Source organism: Artemia sp. Qi Xiang Cuo, chromosome 10 (assembly GCF_049724085.1).
Source record: "Artemia sp. Qi Xiang Cuo chromosome 10, ASM4972408v1, whole genome shotgun sequence".
Classification (NCBI taxonomy): Eukaryota; Metazoa; Arthropoda; class Branchiopoda; order Anostraca; family Artemiidae; genus Artemia; species Artemia sp. Qi Xiang Cuo.
In genome coordinates, this window is record NC_142803.1 from 57,494,940 (window position 1) to 57,510,815 (window position 15,876).

General features: G+C 34.9%; 1 protein-coding gene across 1 annotated transcript in view; it reads right to left on the reverse strand.

Annotated features, from left to right (window-relative positions):
- Positions 1-3,845: 3,845 nt before the first annotated feature.
- Positions 3,846-15,876, reverse strand: part of LOC148947934 (deubiquitinase OTUD6B) — a 29,311-nt gene continuing 17,280 nt past the window's right edge. The window contains exons 2-5 of the mRNA XM_089095147.1: positions 15,141-15,292; positions 11,483-11,739; positions 9,772-9,991; positions 3,846-4,136 (exon numbers count right to left, since the gene is read on the reverse strand). Coding sequence (XP_088951273.1) covers positions 3,936-4,136; positions 9,772-9,991; positions 11,483-11,739; positions 15,141-15,292 — 830 coding nt within the window. The 3' untranslated portion in view covers positions 3,846-3,935. The remainder of the gene's footprint in view (positions 4,137-9,771; positions 9,992-11,482; positions 11,740-15,140; positions 15,293-15,876) is intronic.

A 15,876-nucleotide genomic window follows, 5' to 3' on the forward strand; every position in this document is an offset into this window, starting at 1 on the left:
AAGTGATAGGATATACAACTGATAGAATAAAATGGTATTAAATCATTAGATTTGCTATTTTATTTGGATTGATGTGAGTTAACCAAGGAATTTAGTGATAAGCTAGCGGTAACAGGGGACTGATGCTGTGTTGTTTCATTTTTCAAACCCCTTTTCAGGCTAATGTTAATTATTTTCTTTTCTGATTGTGAATTTATTTGGTTATTCCTCCTCCACATCATGCTGTAGCATTTGGAGGGAATGTGTATGTTTGTTTTTTGTTAATAACTGATTTTAAATTTGTTAGAAGGTCAGCATTACCCTTTTTTTTCATATACGATCAACTTCTTTCTGCTTGCAGCTTCCAATTATGAGACATTTGATAGCCGCCTGTTGATTGCTTCAGGTAAAAGTTCAATCAAGCTATGAGATCAATAAAGCTTTCCAATTCAGACTATCCTACGTCCAAAAATGAAAAATTTTGCAAAATCTATCTTGTGCAAAATTGTTTCAATATAAAACTACACAAGTGACACCTTCAGGGCTGGTTTCGATTAATATTTTAGTGAGAGTGACTAGTTTACGTCCGTTATATATAAACAAATCTAGTCTTTTTCACGGAATTTCTTTAACCAAAAGAAATTAAGCAGGATATGTAGATTAGGGAAAACAAATGTTGGTTTAAATTTTTTTTAATTTAAATTCTTTTAGTGATTTTTAAACCTAAACAAAAATAATGCAATTTTTTCGCTGAATCTTTGCAGTCTGTTTCTCGTCACAAATTCAAGAGCGTAAATTCACTAAGGCAATAATCTGTAATCCATGAAGTTCATTTCGTAAATAAATTGATTGTTGTAAAATTATCTTCAAATTTCAAAGTAAAAATGAATATTCCAAAACGTACTGCCAAGTGAAAACAGAGCTCGATTTTATTTCCTAAGGTTCTTATGCTTAGTTGGGGCTGAGAATACAAAAGTAGGGCAACATAATGCAATTTTTTGCATTATTCACGTAAAATACGCCGTAGGTGGCTTCATGAGTTTCGAAAATCTTGCTTAAAAAAAGAACACGTCCAGGAAAGCAATACATATTTAGTCATACCCTTAGTTCGATTATATTTCGTTAGATGAACTTTATTTAAGCTGTATATCCCATATTCTCCATACAGTCACTTTCTCTTGCTCACCAACGGAAGATCAAAAATATAAAAAACACGTGAAATTTCGTACAATGCTTGTATACCAATAACAACCTATATTGTGCAATCCCCCCAAAAATCTTCCAGAACAGCAAATAGGCTTCACAAAAGGCACAGTTCCAGAGAGAACATTACCAACTTGGAAAATTATTTTTGCACTTCTCTCAAAAGTGACCATTTCACTGTTCTAGCAAAGACATTATTTCAAACCAGGGACTACATAGCACCCCAATAAAATAGAGCCAGTGAAAAGTGAATATATCCCTAGGGGGCACATTGCCTTACTAGTTCACCTTGTGCGCCAAAAATCCTTGCCGAAACTACCCAGATCCTTTATCGGTGCCAGAAGTACCTACATATTACCGAAATTCTTTTGTGTCCGAAAAGACAACATAAAGTCCAAAGGTTCACTAGTGAGAAACTTGAGGATTGGGTATCTACATGTATTCACTATGTATACAGATAATACTCACTGTACATTTCCTCACATACCTAACTACGAACTGTTAAATAACACGAGCAGTGCCGTAGCGAGGGCTTAAAAGCACCATACAATAAGAGACATTTTTGGAAAACCTTGCCTGGCTTTGTATAAAGTGGTGAATAATTTTTATTTTAGCACAGAATGAAGAAGTTTCTGGGGAAGTGCCAAGGCCGTACCCAGAGAGGGGGGGAGGGGTTTAACCCCCCCCCCCCCGAAATATTTGTACTGAATCGTAAAAACGTAACAAAATTGATACAAAGAAATTTATATATGTTTTTTTAGCTTTTTTGTGTCCCCCCCCCCAAAAAAAAATAAACTTTTGAGAAAAGCCCCCTCCGAAAAAAAAATTCCTGGGTACGGCCTTGGGAAGAGCTGCTTATGCGAAAAGCACAAACAATTGTTCTGGTTAGGCACAAGAACGGAAAAAGCAGAAGATAAGTTTGTTCTTTCAAAAAAAAAAAAAAAAAAAAAAAGTATTATATATTCTCTCTTTGAATGAACCAAATTACAAACTGATTTGTGCAACAGAGTTGAATTAAAACTAAACAAAAAACATGAATTAAAACGAAAAAAAATTAAAACAAAGAACGATGAAATTTTAACAGGAAGTTGGTTGGATAAGGAAAATTCGGTGACATGATTTAGGCCCTTTCTAAAAAAATTATGGCAACCCTTATAATTTTTTAATTCTCCCCTTTCCCTAATCAGTTAAGTTAAACCACTATATATATATATATATATATATATATATATATATATATATATATATATATATATATATATATATATATATATATATATATATATATATATATATATATATATATATATATATATATATATATATATATATATATATATATATATATATATATATATATATATAACGTTATTTAACTTTAGAATTTTTTACACCGATCAAACATTTCTAACAGCAGTGAATTAAGCGAAATGGGTACTGTTAGTGAATAACACATTTCTTTATTCAGAAAAAATACAGTAATGTAAAGAACAGTCTAAACCTGGTCTCTTGGAAAGATCAGTTGCTCTCTGGAGCCTGGTTTTAATGCATTAATTTCGCAACAGGGAAGACATTCGTTTGAAAATCTATTTTTATACAGCTAACTCTGGCCGTTGAAAAATAATTTATGCGTAAAACAAGGAGAATTTGGAGCTGTAATACATTTGATTGGCCCACGCTTATACTGGGCCACGCCAGAGATAACCTTAGGTTTTATAGGGACATATATTTTTAAAGTTAGTTCGTATGTGCACTTCCCGTTTAGAATTCAAATGGTGATATTGGATTTGACATTGGTAATAAAAGTGAGTTATTTGTTACGACTGTATTATATTATTTGCCTTGAACCCTGGAGTAGGTAGGAAGAGAGTATTGAGAATTATCGTCATGGTAGTATCGATCGGAGGGCCCGTCTCCCTCCAAGGATATATTCCTTAGGGATGACACAGGTCATGGTTCCTCGGCACAAATAGGGAGACCCTTACTCCCCCCCCCATAGTTAGTACACTTGCCCTACCCACACCGGTTGTAATATCAGTGGGGGAAGAGCTTGTAGAACCCTTAGAACTGCTAGATCGCGTTGCTATACACTAGTAGCACCACCAGTGGTGGCACTGGTAGTATTAGTAACGAATAAGCTGTACATATGGTAGAATAGTGCCAGGCAAATAATCGCTTCTCGGACAACATTTAAAACTTAATATTTGTGTAACAAGGCAAAGTAATATATAATAGAATATAAATAACATCCATTTTGAACTTGTTAAAAGTCCCTGTTTATTAAAGTTGTGCGTGATTTTTATTTATTCATTTTTTTTTGGTCAGTATCCTTTTGCATATTTCTCTTTTCTTTTTGAACTTACTGATCAGTGCAATAGAATGGTTTCTTTTCTGCAAATTTCTCTTCTTTCTTCTATCCATAGTGTTATATTTTGCAAATGCAAATAGCCTCTAATAAAATGAACGATTATTTGTACGTTTCAGCTATTTATAGTTATATTTTTTTTTTCGAAGGTTCCTTTTCATCCTTATCTTCCTTCCCTTTTTTCTCATCCTCTTCCACAATATGTGAACTGTCGGAGGAGTGGAGGGAGGCGGAAGAGACACCAACTGCAGACACTGTTACTTTGATAAGTCATTCTGTCAAAGATTGACTACACCACTCCATGTCAATTATATTAGCAAAATTCCAAACAGTTTAAGGTGAAGAAACATAATCATTTTCACAACAAAAGAAATCCTATATTAAGATCTTATGATAACGTTGAAACTGATTCTGGACTAGACTTGATCACTGACACTGAATTATAATGGGCTCCAAGTCCATACATATGCTTATGGTATGTCACTATTAGCGGTTTTTCACTTGAATATTCCTCACCAATCAAAATGGGCGTTGTGTCAGCTTGGAGAACTTTAATCGTGCTCTTCAATATATGGCTAAGTGCAAGTAACTGAAAAAAAAAACGATTTTAGTTCTCCGTCTCTCTCTTTATTTGAGAGCGTTTTTTATTATAATTGGTTTGATTTAACTTATCCAGTACGACAAGCTTGGGTCTCTGTTGGGAGTATGAATTAGATCTATTATGTTTGTTTTGAACAAATATATATATTTACTAAAATGCCCACCATTCAGAAAACAGAAGGGAGATGAAAAAAGGAAACATCTGAATCCTGAATCAGAGTTGATAAAAACGCAAAATGCGTTTACTATTCTAAAACTATGGACAAGAAAGATAAAACCAGCACGTTTCAAAAGCCTTCTAATAATAAAACCAAATTTAAAAAAAGGGAAAGAATTCCTCGCAGATATTTTAAATGAACAGACTCAGACACAAAGTAATCTGAAACCGGACCAGAACCCAGCAAGCTATGGAGAAAATCTACCGTCCTCGGTAAAAAAAAGGCTTTACACTAAGTTTTGTGGAATTATCTAAGTGGCAATTTGTTTGTTTTTATTATAGAGTAAAAGTAAACTATAATATAAGTATAATAAGTATAATATAATATAATAAAGAGCAAAATACATTCCATGCATTCTATCGTATCTTCGGATGGACCAATATGGTCGAAGAGACTTAGGAAGGGGCAAATTCAACAGAAAATAGTCTTTTTAAGGCTCGGCATTTATAATACCCTTAAAGATTCGAAAGAAATGACAAGGCAACCAATTCCCCAAGCTTTCAGCTTACTGGGCATGTATAATGGGCTAAATGACGTCCCAAAAACCGTTTCCCCTTTTGGCATGAAATTTCAGGGTATTTAGATTGAATAAATGGACCAAAATAAGGATAATAAATTTTAAAAAATGCGGTTATATTGTACATACGATTATATATCATAGACAGCGCAATAGCGCTGTCTAAGTAAAGAGCGATATGAGCACAATGTATTATCTATTTATTTTTGGTTTTAGACCAGGGCACTCGTATAGAAGTCGTCGTAGAAACTTCAAAAGGGACTCATTCGATTGCAAATTGAGAGGGCTATTTTAAGATAGCCATTTTGTTCAGCGTAGTTGAAAGGTCTGGAACTTATCTCTTGGAGAATGACAACCTCCCCCACAGCCCTCAGGGCGAGGGTTGTAAGTTATGCCCTGGGGCATATAAGATTTTTCTTATGGAAAGGGTGGTCGTATAAACTTCAGAAGGGACTCATTGGATCGGTAATCAAAAGTTCCAGTTCCATTTTTAAGAGTCAAATTTATCGGTGGCAGCTACCCCCCCCCCCTGACGTCATATTTTCCCGAAATGCATATGATAGTAATTTTGGGATAGATATTTTTTTCAGCATAGTTGAAAGGTCCAGTAATAATGTCTTTGAAGATTACACCCACCACAGCCCTCAGGGAAAGGGTTGTAAGTTATGCCCCGGGGGAATATAGGTTTTTTATGGAAAGGGGGAGGGGCGTATGAACTTTGGAGGGGGCTCATTGGATGGGAAAGAATAAGTTCTACAGCCTTTTTCAATAGTCGAAAGTAATTGGAGGGTAACCAACCCCCTTCATGCCCATCATTTTCCCAATCACATCCAATCAAAATTCTGAGATTGCAATTTTGTTCAGCGTAGTTGAAAGGTCAAGTAATTATGTCGTTGAAGATTACAACCCTCCCCCACCCCACAGAGTTCTCAGGGCAAGGGTTGTGAGTTAAGTCCTGGGGCATATAATTTCTGTGCGAAAAGGGTAGTCTTATAAACTTCGGAGGGGGATCAATGGATTGTAAATCAGAAGTTCTAGTGCACTTTTTAATAGTCGAAAGTGACTGGAGGGCAACCAGCCCCACCCCTCTACGCCCATCATTTCCCTAAACACATCTAATCAAAATTCTGAGATAGCCATTTTCTTTAGCATGTTTGAAAGGTCCAGTAATTATGTCTTTGGGGGTGACAACCTCCCCCCCCCCACGGCCCTCAGGGCAAGGGATATAAGCTATACTATTTGCCTATTGTTAAAATTTAATGTTTTTATGGAAAAGAGATTTATATAGTCTTCAGAGAAGGCTTATTGAATGTAAAATCGAAAGTTCTAGCTCCCTTTTTAAAACTCAAGACTGATCAGGTGGCAACCAGCCCCCCCCCCCCGACTTTTTTCCCCAAATGCATCCGATAGAAAATAGTATAAATATCATACAACATAGCCTTCAGAGTTAAATAAACTCCTCAGAACCTGGGGGAATGGTTGTTTTGCCCCGAAGGCATATAAGGTTTTTTTGGAAGGTTGTATAAACTTTAGAGGTGGCTCATTTAATAAAAAATTGAAAGTTCTAATCCCCTTTTGAGAGTCAAAAGTGATGGAGTGGAACAAGTTCCCAAAGTCCTCTTTTCCCCAAACGTATCTGATCGAAGTTGTGGAATAGCCGTTTTGTTAAAAATAGTCCAAAGAACATATAAGAAAGACTCCTGGGTTGACATAACCCACCAGAACCCTGGGTACATGGTTGTGAGTTATGTCTTGGGGGCATAAAGGGTTTTTATTGAAAGGGTGGTCGTATGAACTTAGGGTAGGGCTCATTTTAGTGGAAATTGGAAGCTATATTGTTCTTTTTAAGAATCACAAAAGTGATTTGAGGGCGATCATCCCCCCCCCATTTATGTCCTTCATCATTGTTAAAAGATCCAGTAATTATGCCTTTGGGGATGTCATTCCCCCTCAAAGCCACCAGGGCAGGGCTGTAAGCTGGGCAATTCATTCACTGTTTACATATAGCATATGCTATAGAGAAAGGTATGTATGTTTGACCTTTACTTTCCAAAAAGACAAAGGGCATTCACGTAAGCATTTCAGAGAAGGTCGAGGGGAATATTGAACTAAATCAAAACACGTTACGTATACCCTATACGGCTTGTAAAAGGGCTTAACTCCGAAATGACTGAATATATTAATTTTGAACTTTCAGGAAATGATAAGGGAGATGATCAATTGAACAAAAAGGCAATATTTGCCCGCTACATCTACAACTACCACATCTATTACTGCTACTACTAAAACCATAGTACAATATTTAAAATACTGAGGGGAAATTTGAACTAAATCAAAAGACAATTTGCATGCAAATTGTCAAAGGAGCGTATCTCAAGAATGGATTTGAGGATTAAGTTGGAACTTTCAGAAAATTCTTAAAGGGGAAGATCAATGGACCAAAAGACAATATGTGCATGTTACTACTAATACTGCTACCGCTGCTACATTTAATACTACTACTAATACTGCTACTTCAACTACTAACTCTATTGCGACTACTTGTAAGGCTAAGAGTAGGAAGATGAAAATGAAATAAAAAATATATGAATATACATGCGATCAAAAGGATACGAACTTGATGAAAGGGATGTTCAACTGACATGCTAATACTACTGCTGCTACTAGTAAAAGTGATATTACTGTTAATATTACTAGTAGTACTACTAGTACTAATAGGCCTACTACTACTCTGACTACTATTACATCTATGCCTAGGGTATGAAGGTGAAATTTTCAGGGAATTTTTAGGGGAGAAGGTGAACTGAATCACAACAGGCCATCTATATGCACGTTGTCGAAAGGGAGTAGAAGCATTATCTTAGGAACAGTTTTGCGTGTGAAGTTGAAACTTACAGGGCTTGTTGTGGGGGATGTTGAACTAACCAAAAGATAATATTTGCTACATAATACTACTTATTCTACACCTACTACTAATGCTACTATTATTGCTACTGCTACTACTACTAATGCTACTATTATTGCTACTGCTACTACTACTACTGCTACTAAAGCTAAGGCTATTACAATTAATTCTACTGTTACTACCACTACTGTTACTGCTAGTACTACTACTTCTACTAAAGCTAAGGGTGTTAAGGTGAAAATTTTTGATTATATTGAAACTGTACTGAACTAAATTGAAACAAACTAAATTGAAACTTTTTCCACAAAACAAATTTGTCAAAGAAAAGTAAAGAGCTCCGTTGAGTCAAAAATGAGCAGAAATAATCAAGTCAAATAATCTTCCAAGCGTAGAATTACCACAAATCACTATCAATAAATAATAACACTCAAAACGAGCAAAAATTAACATGAGTAGGGCTGATAACCCACATGCCTTCTCAAGACCAGAGCATAATTTTCGCTTAACTGAAAAAAACAGTTTTAAATGTTTTTACTTTTTTTTACTTTAATAAATAAAAAAATATTAAAAATTTAAGGAATAAACACCAGTATTGAACTGACAATCCAGGGGCCATTAGTTTTTTATTTTCAGTAAAATTAATAGAAACTAAGATCTGCAGACGATGGGGATGACAGAGGACAAGGGGGATTAAAACACATAGTTAAACTGAACTGAATTACACTCGATATTGAGCTAATTTCAGAAATCCCCTCACAGAAAAGATGATTGCAATCATTAAAAATTCCTCTCCATAATCTTGATTAATATGGTGATTTTATTTATTTTTTTGTTGTAGTTATTACTGTTTTGATCAATAGAATGCACAATGTTAAAATGACTGTCATTTCAAATGAAATGCAAATAATATTCAAGGTGTATAGAGGTTTTGTGAGGAAGGGAGGCAAACAGATAATACCAATCTCATATAGGCTAATCAAGCTTGCAAGACTGGTGCGTGGTGCACAAATAAGATTTTGTTGTTATCTTGTTATATTATAACAATAAAAAGCACATCGCTCAAAATAAAAAAGTTGTTCTCAGCAAAGCACAAATGACTTGTGCTTAAAGCGCAAATGAAGTGAAAAAGAGTGAGATGAAGTGAAAAGAGAAAAGCACAAATGAAATGAGACTGGGAGATTAAATAATTATGATTTAGAAACGAGTTGATCGATTTCATTCTATGTTATTACATATGTCCTATTTTTATTAGACTTCATTTTTAAAAATGAACTATGGGACTATTATTGATAGTTGTACTATTGTGCTTCCAATGCCCATACCTAGTCTGGCCATACCTAGTCTGACCATAACTAGTAATGCCCATACTTAGTTTTATTTACATTATTTCTTTTTTTTTTTTACTAAGAGAGAGAAAAAAAGAAAGTAGAGGTGGCACAAAGAACTTTATCCCCAAGATCAGTCTTGGCACCGAATTCCGTTTAGTCTTGGCACTGAATCTCCATTTAAAAGCTCTGAAAATAAATTATTTTAATGCTTTAGACCTTAAAGTCTTAAATGTTACCATTTCGCACAGAATTTTAGAGGTAAAGTAGCAACATCCTTCAATAAATTAGGAGGAGTTATATTATAAAATGTGAAATAATAGGTTTAATCTTACAAAATTACAAATATAGACCAGTAGCTTATCACTATAGAATAGTAACATGACACACAGAATAAATATGTTAACAGTAACGAAAAGTTCCTTTCAGAAATGGGACAGATCAAGCGCGGAAGGAGTTCCTTTGCGTCACAGCAATAGTTTCAATTGTTACCACACTGTAGATATATTCACATTGCGCGTGCGCGAAGGCGGAGTCATGAAGAGAGGTCAAGACTGATGTGTGCCAAATTTCTTTAATGGTGAGTACTAGACTTTTCGCTACTTTTAATATATTTATACTGTGAACAGAACAGGTTAAATTAAAGAACAGTAACTCACTTCAGGCTGACCACCCCACACAGATGTATGCTCGATTTCTTGACAATAAGCTTCAAACTCAGGTTCTGTCATTAGTTCCTGCGTTTTTCGGCTTGTCAAAAAGGGCAAAAACTCGTGGCTTCGCTCTTTCATATATTCAGCTGTAGCCCGCCTTAGCTCGGCGTTCCCTTTTGACGGCTGCGAGTGCTGTTGAAGCTGATGATCAATTGCCAAATACATACTTTAAATAAAAATATCTTCTTTTAGATTCTATGTTTATAAGCGCATTCAAAAATTATTGAAACTAACGGAAAACTCAAGCTCGTTTACGATATTAAAAACAAATCAGCATCATCTAGCGAATTAACATCATTGTCTATATATAGATTTATACATTGTTCATCAATGTTCTTATATTATATATCTATATTTATGTCTGGTCTAACTATATTCCTATATATTGTCTATTTATTTTACTATATTCCGGCAAATAAGCCTGCATTTTATCTTGTAGTAAATATTTAGTAAAAGGTTATTACAAGACAAAATCATATATTGTCTAATATTGCAAAACAGTTCACTTTTTCTATAGCACAGATACAAGAAATTGTAATAAACAACAAGTGTTAAAAGTTGTTTTCTATACAATATTTATTTTTTCATAAAAAATCTGACCCTTAAATCGTAAAAGTTTAACAGGTCATTTAGTTGCATTTGCTCTAAAAATAAATCTGTCGATCCAATAAATAAATAAATAAAAATAAACATGTCGATAAATCAGTACAAACACTAAGCATCCAAAACAGCAGTTTTTATAGATACAATTTAGCAGAAAGGCATACCTTTCACTTCTTGAATCAGAATCGTGTATGATAGTTTAGTCTGTATAACCCCTTTTAAGCCCTTAAGAGGGGCTAACCTCAAATAGCCGACTAAGTTCAACACAGAAGGTGCCAATACTCCTCCGCGCCTCCGAAAGACTGGTAGACAACAAATCAACTTTGGTTGTTTCCTTGAAGTTGAGGCAAGAGCAATACGACCATCCCTCAATAAGCTTTTGTCTCTGGCTCAGGGTTGTTCGACGTGGAGGTCAACCATTGCTGTCCTATACGCCACTAGGCGTCGGAGGATCTAAGTCTAAGTAAGTAAGCCCTTCTAGGTTTCTAAGAGCACACCTTCCGCATAATTTGACCAGAAAAAATAGACAAATATGAGACACATCGCTCTTTACTTAGTCAGTGCTAATCTGTTGACTCTAAAAAAACACTACAATAATACATTTTTCTTTCTTTCTTCATCTATTGTTAATATTAAAATGCTCTTAATAAATAATTTTGGCTGTTTCTTCTTCTGCAATTGGATTCCAACAACAAGTACTTAACCCACTTCTTATTTCAAGTGTACTTGCTGCAACTAACTACAATGGAGTTGTTTTACTGTTGCTCTAGATTTGTACATCCCTTGACTTGACATAACTATAATCTTTTTTTCTTCTTCTTATTCTGTAAATAAATAGTTGAATGATTCAGACAAGACTTGGCGTTTTTTTTAGACAGTTAATAGGTATCATTATATGAAAAAGCTATTTTTGAGTTTCAAACCTGCGTAACAGCCAAACTGAGCTGTCGGATCATTTTGGAAAAAGATTCGCGTTTAGTACTTCACCAAACGAAATAACGTTAAAAGAAGGATATATTTAAAAAATAACTCGAAAAAGTATGATTTCAAATACCAATTTCCATTCGAGGGCACTTCATGTATTTCCAGCCCTCTTGCCTTCAGTTCTTTGTTCAACGATTCTATTTCTTGCTGCCGTTTGCCACTCAAGTTTATCAGACCTTGCTGGGCTATTTCTTCCTCTCTTCGTTTATTTTTCTCCATTTTACTTTCTCTTCGTTTTTGAGCTTTTGTCATTCGTTGTGTTGCTTCTTCATCGTCTGGTACAGGTTTTTTGTAGAATGATGGAACATCTACTGAAGTTTCATTGATCTAAAACACAAAATTATATTTCGACTCAAAGATAAATAAAAAATCGGTTGCTATAAACAAACACAACATAATATAAGTAACACTTTCCCAAGACTAATTCTTAGGTGGATGGGGAGAAGGGGGATTCTTCCTGCAGAGAAGCTTAAAACGGGGCATTTTTAGATCACAATTTTTTCAGGGGCTATTTTTTCTCTCCTTCTTGCTTTATTTTTTTTAAACTTACTTCATTTAAACTATCATTCTATTAAGTCCATTTTATTCTATCACACGGTCTAAAACGATGCAGGCAGTGAAAGCAGCATTAGATAGGTTAATAAGTAAAAAGTTATGAAAATATTCAGGAAAACTCTCCAAAGCCCAATGCCAAACAGCCAAATTTTATTGGGTGATCCTTTGGATCAAAATTAAAAGATGTGAGCAATACTCCGTATTCATCCCACCATGTGGGTGGGTATAACAGATTACAGTTTGTGGAGTCTTGTTGGAAAAAACGCATACTTCCATAAATCCAATTTCCTCCATTAGGGCCGTTTTTTCACTCATCAATGTGCCAAGATCTTACATCTTTTGTCAGAAAACGCTTAAAAGTGAAATCATTGAACAAAGATCTCACATCTTTTGTCGTTTTTGTGCAAACGTCTTTCATCATTCTGCTCTGATCATCGGTCTGAGAACAATGATGAATAGATCATCAAAGTTCTCTCATCATTGTTCTATATGGCAAAACAGTGGCGGTCTTCACACTTTTTGTTAACGTCAGTGAGCTGTAAGATCTTAGAACAAAGAAAAGTTAAAAAACTATAATCCTTGCAGAAAGATGTAAGATCTTAGTGGTAAAAAACGGGCCTATTATCTTTCTCTTCTTGTGCAACATTACCTATTTTCTTTTTGTCAGTTAGAAAAAAAAAACTTTCAGCGCAAGTTCACAATTGAAAAAAAGAAGAAAACAGTTTTGAATAATAAATTCTACAAATATTTCTTATAATTTGAAGAATCTCTTGCTCAAGAATTTTTTTTTAGTTAAATTGCCTCAGCACTCTGGACTAGAGAAAAATTACAAAAAAAACGTAAACGTTTTATGTTAAGTCTTTATTGACCTGTATTAAGTGACAACTACAAAAATGATCACGTGTTTTAGAATTGTTTACGTTGGAAACTTCTATTTTCCCCTCTAGGGGGATTCCAAATGTAAACTCTATAATTTCTTAACTAGAACATGCAAATAGAAAGCAGGACTGTGGAGTCAGAGTTTTCATATTTTTTTCTGAATGGAGTCAGAGTCGGTACATTAAAAATGTCCGTAGTCGGAGTTGGTTATAACTTATAACCGACTCCAAAGCCCTGATAGAAAATATACACGTAAGAGGTATTCTAATTATTCTTAGAAAAGAAGCAAATAACCCCTGGAAATCATTGCAGAGAAATACATCAAACCTAGCGATATAGACCACTAGAGGCAGCAGCTCTACTTAAAAAATACTAGTAGAAACTGCCTGCTTTACAAGCGTTGGAACAAGTAAAAAGACCCAACCACGGGATTTTTGTCACTGTGAATAAGTTCTGAGACAAAACTACGCGTAGCTAAGTAGGACAGAAAAAGAATTGCAAGACAACGTAAAAATGAGGGAAAACTTGGTTGCGGATGTCTCTTCATTTTTTCTCAGTCTTACGGTCGTTCAATACCATAAGGAATCACCCTGTCTCGTCCATTACAAGCTTTTTTAGTTTTTGTGCTCAACCTATTCATGATTATTTGGGCGGTCTTCCCATAAATTGTATAACTTAGATAAACGACAGAAAACTTTCTGTCGTTTATTTCTGTCGAATAAACGACAGAAAACTCAGAGCCAACATCTACTTTCCCAGAAATCTCAGAAAAAAACATTTAGCTTCTCCAGTTTTGTGCCAGAGATTTAATGAAACTTACATCGTTTGTAATTTCTTTTTTTTATTGAATGGAGTAGAACTTTCTTTTCAAAGTTCAGAAAAGGGCAGTCCCTAAAGTTATCCTAGCATACCTACTTGGAAAACATTAAAAAATCAGCTCAAAAGAAGACTCATTGAATAATTTGACAGCTTTTGAAGTTTCCTGTTCTGTCAAATGCCTTACTTAAATCTTTACGGAGACAGAATGCACATTATTTATGCTGTTCATACATTGATTAGACAAAGTTTTACTCAACAATTAGTAGGAGATTATAGATTCCATTTGTTTTAAGCTAGCCTCTCGTTCGCTTTTCGAACTGTTGACACACCTAAGATCCTTTACCACTTTATATCAAAATTACTTCGCCCTTTGTCTTTGAGACTGTCAGCCGACGCTGAGACTCGCAAAACGACATTTTTGGCATCGAACATCCTTAAGATTTCACTTATTTTTCTTTCGGAAAGAAAATATTTTCTACGGAGGACAGCTTGAGCTGGTGTTCCTTGGACGCTTCTCGTCATGAGTTTAAATTCCCATTTTGTCGTTTTTCTGTGGGCCACTTCACAGGCCTTTTTTCACTGTAAATAACTTCTGCGACAACAATGGCTAACCCCGACAATATAATGAAAACGTAGGACAACAAGAAAAAAGGAAAATTTGCAACCTTTGCAAAATTTAAAACTATCACTTCATGACAATTTTCTTAATTTTTTCACTGTCTAAGTTTTCCCTTATTTTTTTCTGTTCCCACCCTATGCTACTACGCTTGCTATAAATACAGCTTGAACTTGTAGCCTTCGCATGGTTGTTGTCATTGGGCAAAAATTTCCATTTTTTCTCTTTCTGTAGACCACTCCAAAGGCTTTTTTGCCACTATAAATAAGTTTTGAGACGACAGTGGCTAAGCATGACAACAAAAGAAACCGATGGACAAAGAGACAAGAGGAAAACTTGCAACCCGTACAACTATCACTGGTTGTCAGTTTTCTTCATTTTAGCTCTGCCCTAAGTTTTCACTTATTTTCTATCTGTTGCTAATTCACTTGCGAGCAAAAATACATATATTTTTTCGAAGACCACACTGCTTTTCTATGATGAACAAGTAAAAGTTCAAATAGGTATACGTCCAGTGTAAAACAGACACAAAAAAGATACAAAACCAGATACCAGGGCTGCCCACTTGATCGATCTTTTCATTACCCAAAGTAGCCTTTTCATCCTCACTTATTCCTAGCCTTAGTGACTTAGTCTTCTTAACATTAATTTTGAAACCTATTCTAGCACCCTGAGCTCACAAAACCTTTAAAAGTTCATTTATTTTGCTCAAACTTTCATCTAGGATGCTTAAATGATCAGCATAATCTGACAGAGGAGAGGGGGAGGAAGAGGACTTGGATTACTGGACTAGCAAAGGGCGAGGGGTATTCCTTATCTCATTTCCCTTCTCTTAAACAAAATTGGCAAGGAAGCTAACCTGACTTTTTTCCATTGCTTCTTCAAGCTGTTTCATCTCCAATACATGTTTGTCTTGAAGTTCCTTCTCAAGCTTAGCAATTTCGTCTTGCACTTCTTTCTTCTTTTTCTTATCACCTTTTGTGGCAGTTTTCTTTAAAGCTTGGACAGTAGCTAAAATAGAAGTCACTGAATTAGACATTGCCCCTCAACATTGGGTCTTAGAACTGGACAATATAATCACTGAAAAAAAACGAAAGGAAATTGAATGTCTTACCAAACTTGAATACAATTAAAGGTTAGGCTAGTCTAATACACTAGACAATGCTTCATATTAAACAAATATCTATGGACTTTAATCCGACTCACGTATTGTTTTGTTGTAACTTACATTGAGTATAAATTTTCTGATAATAAGTGCATAAGTCTGTATGTGATTCCACCCTGATTCAATAGGCATTATGACCTTCAGATACCAACATAATTTTTGCCTCTTGTCACATATCAAAAACTTTGCTTCTTCTTTCCCACTCCTCAACAACAACCTCCTCAACAATAATAACACAGAATGTTCAGGGTAAAAGCAATCTTGAAAACAAACCAAAAGCCCTATATTTGCAATTAAATAAATAAAAAAAAAAGTTTTCTCTACTGAAAGCAAGCAACATCAAAACTTAAAATCAACAGAAATTATTCTGTATATGAGGGGTGTGTCCCTTCCTAAACCTATTTACACTAAAGTCCTAAATTTATTTAAA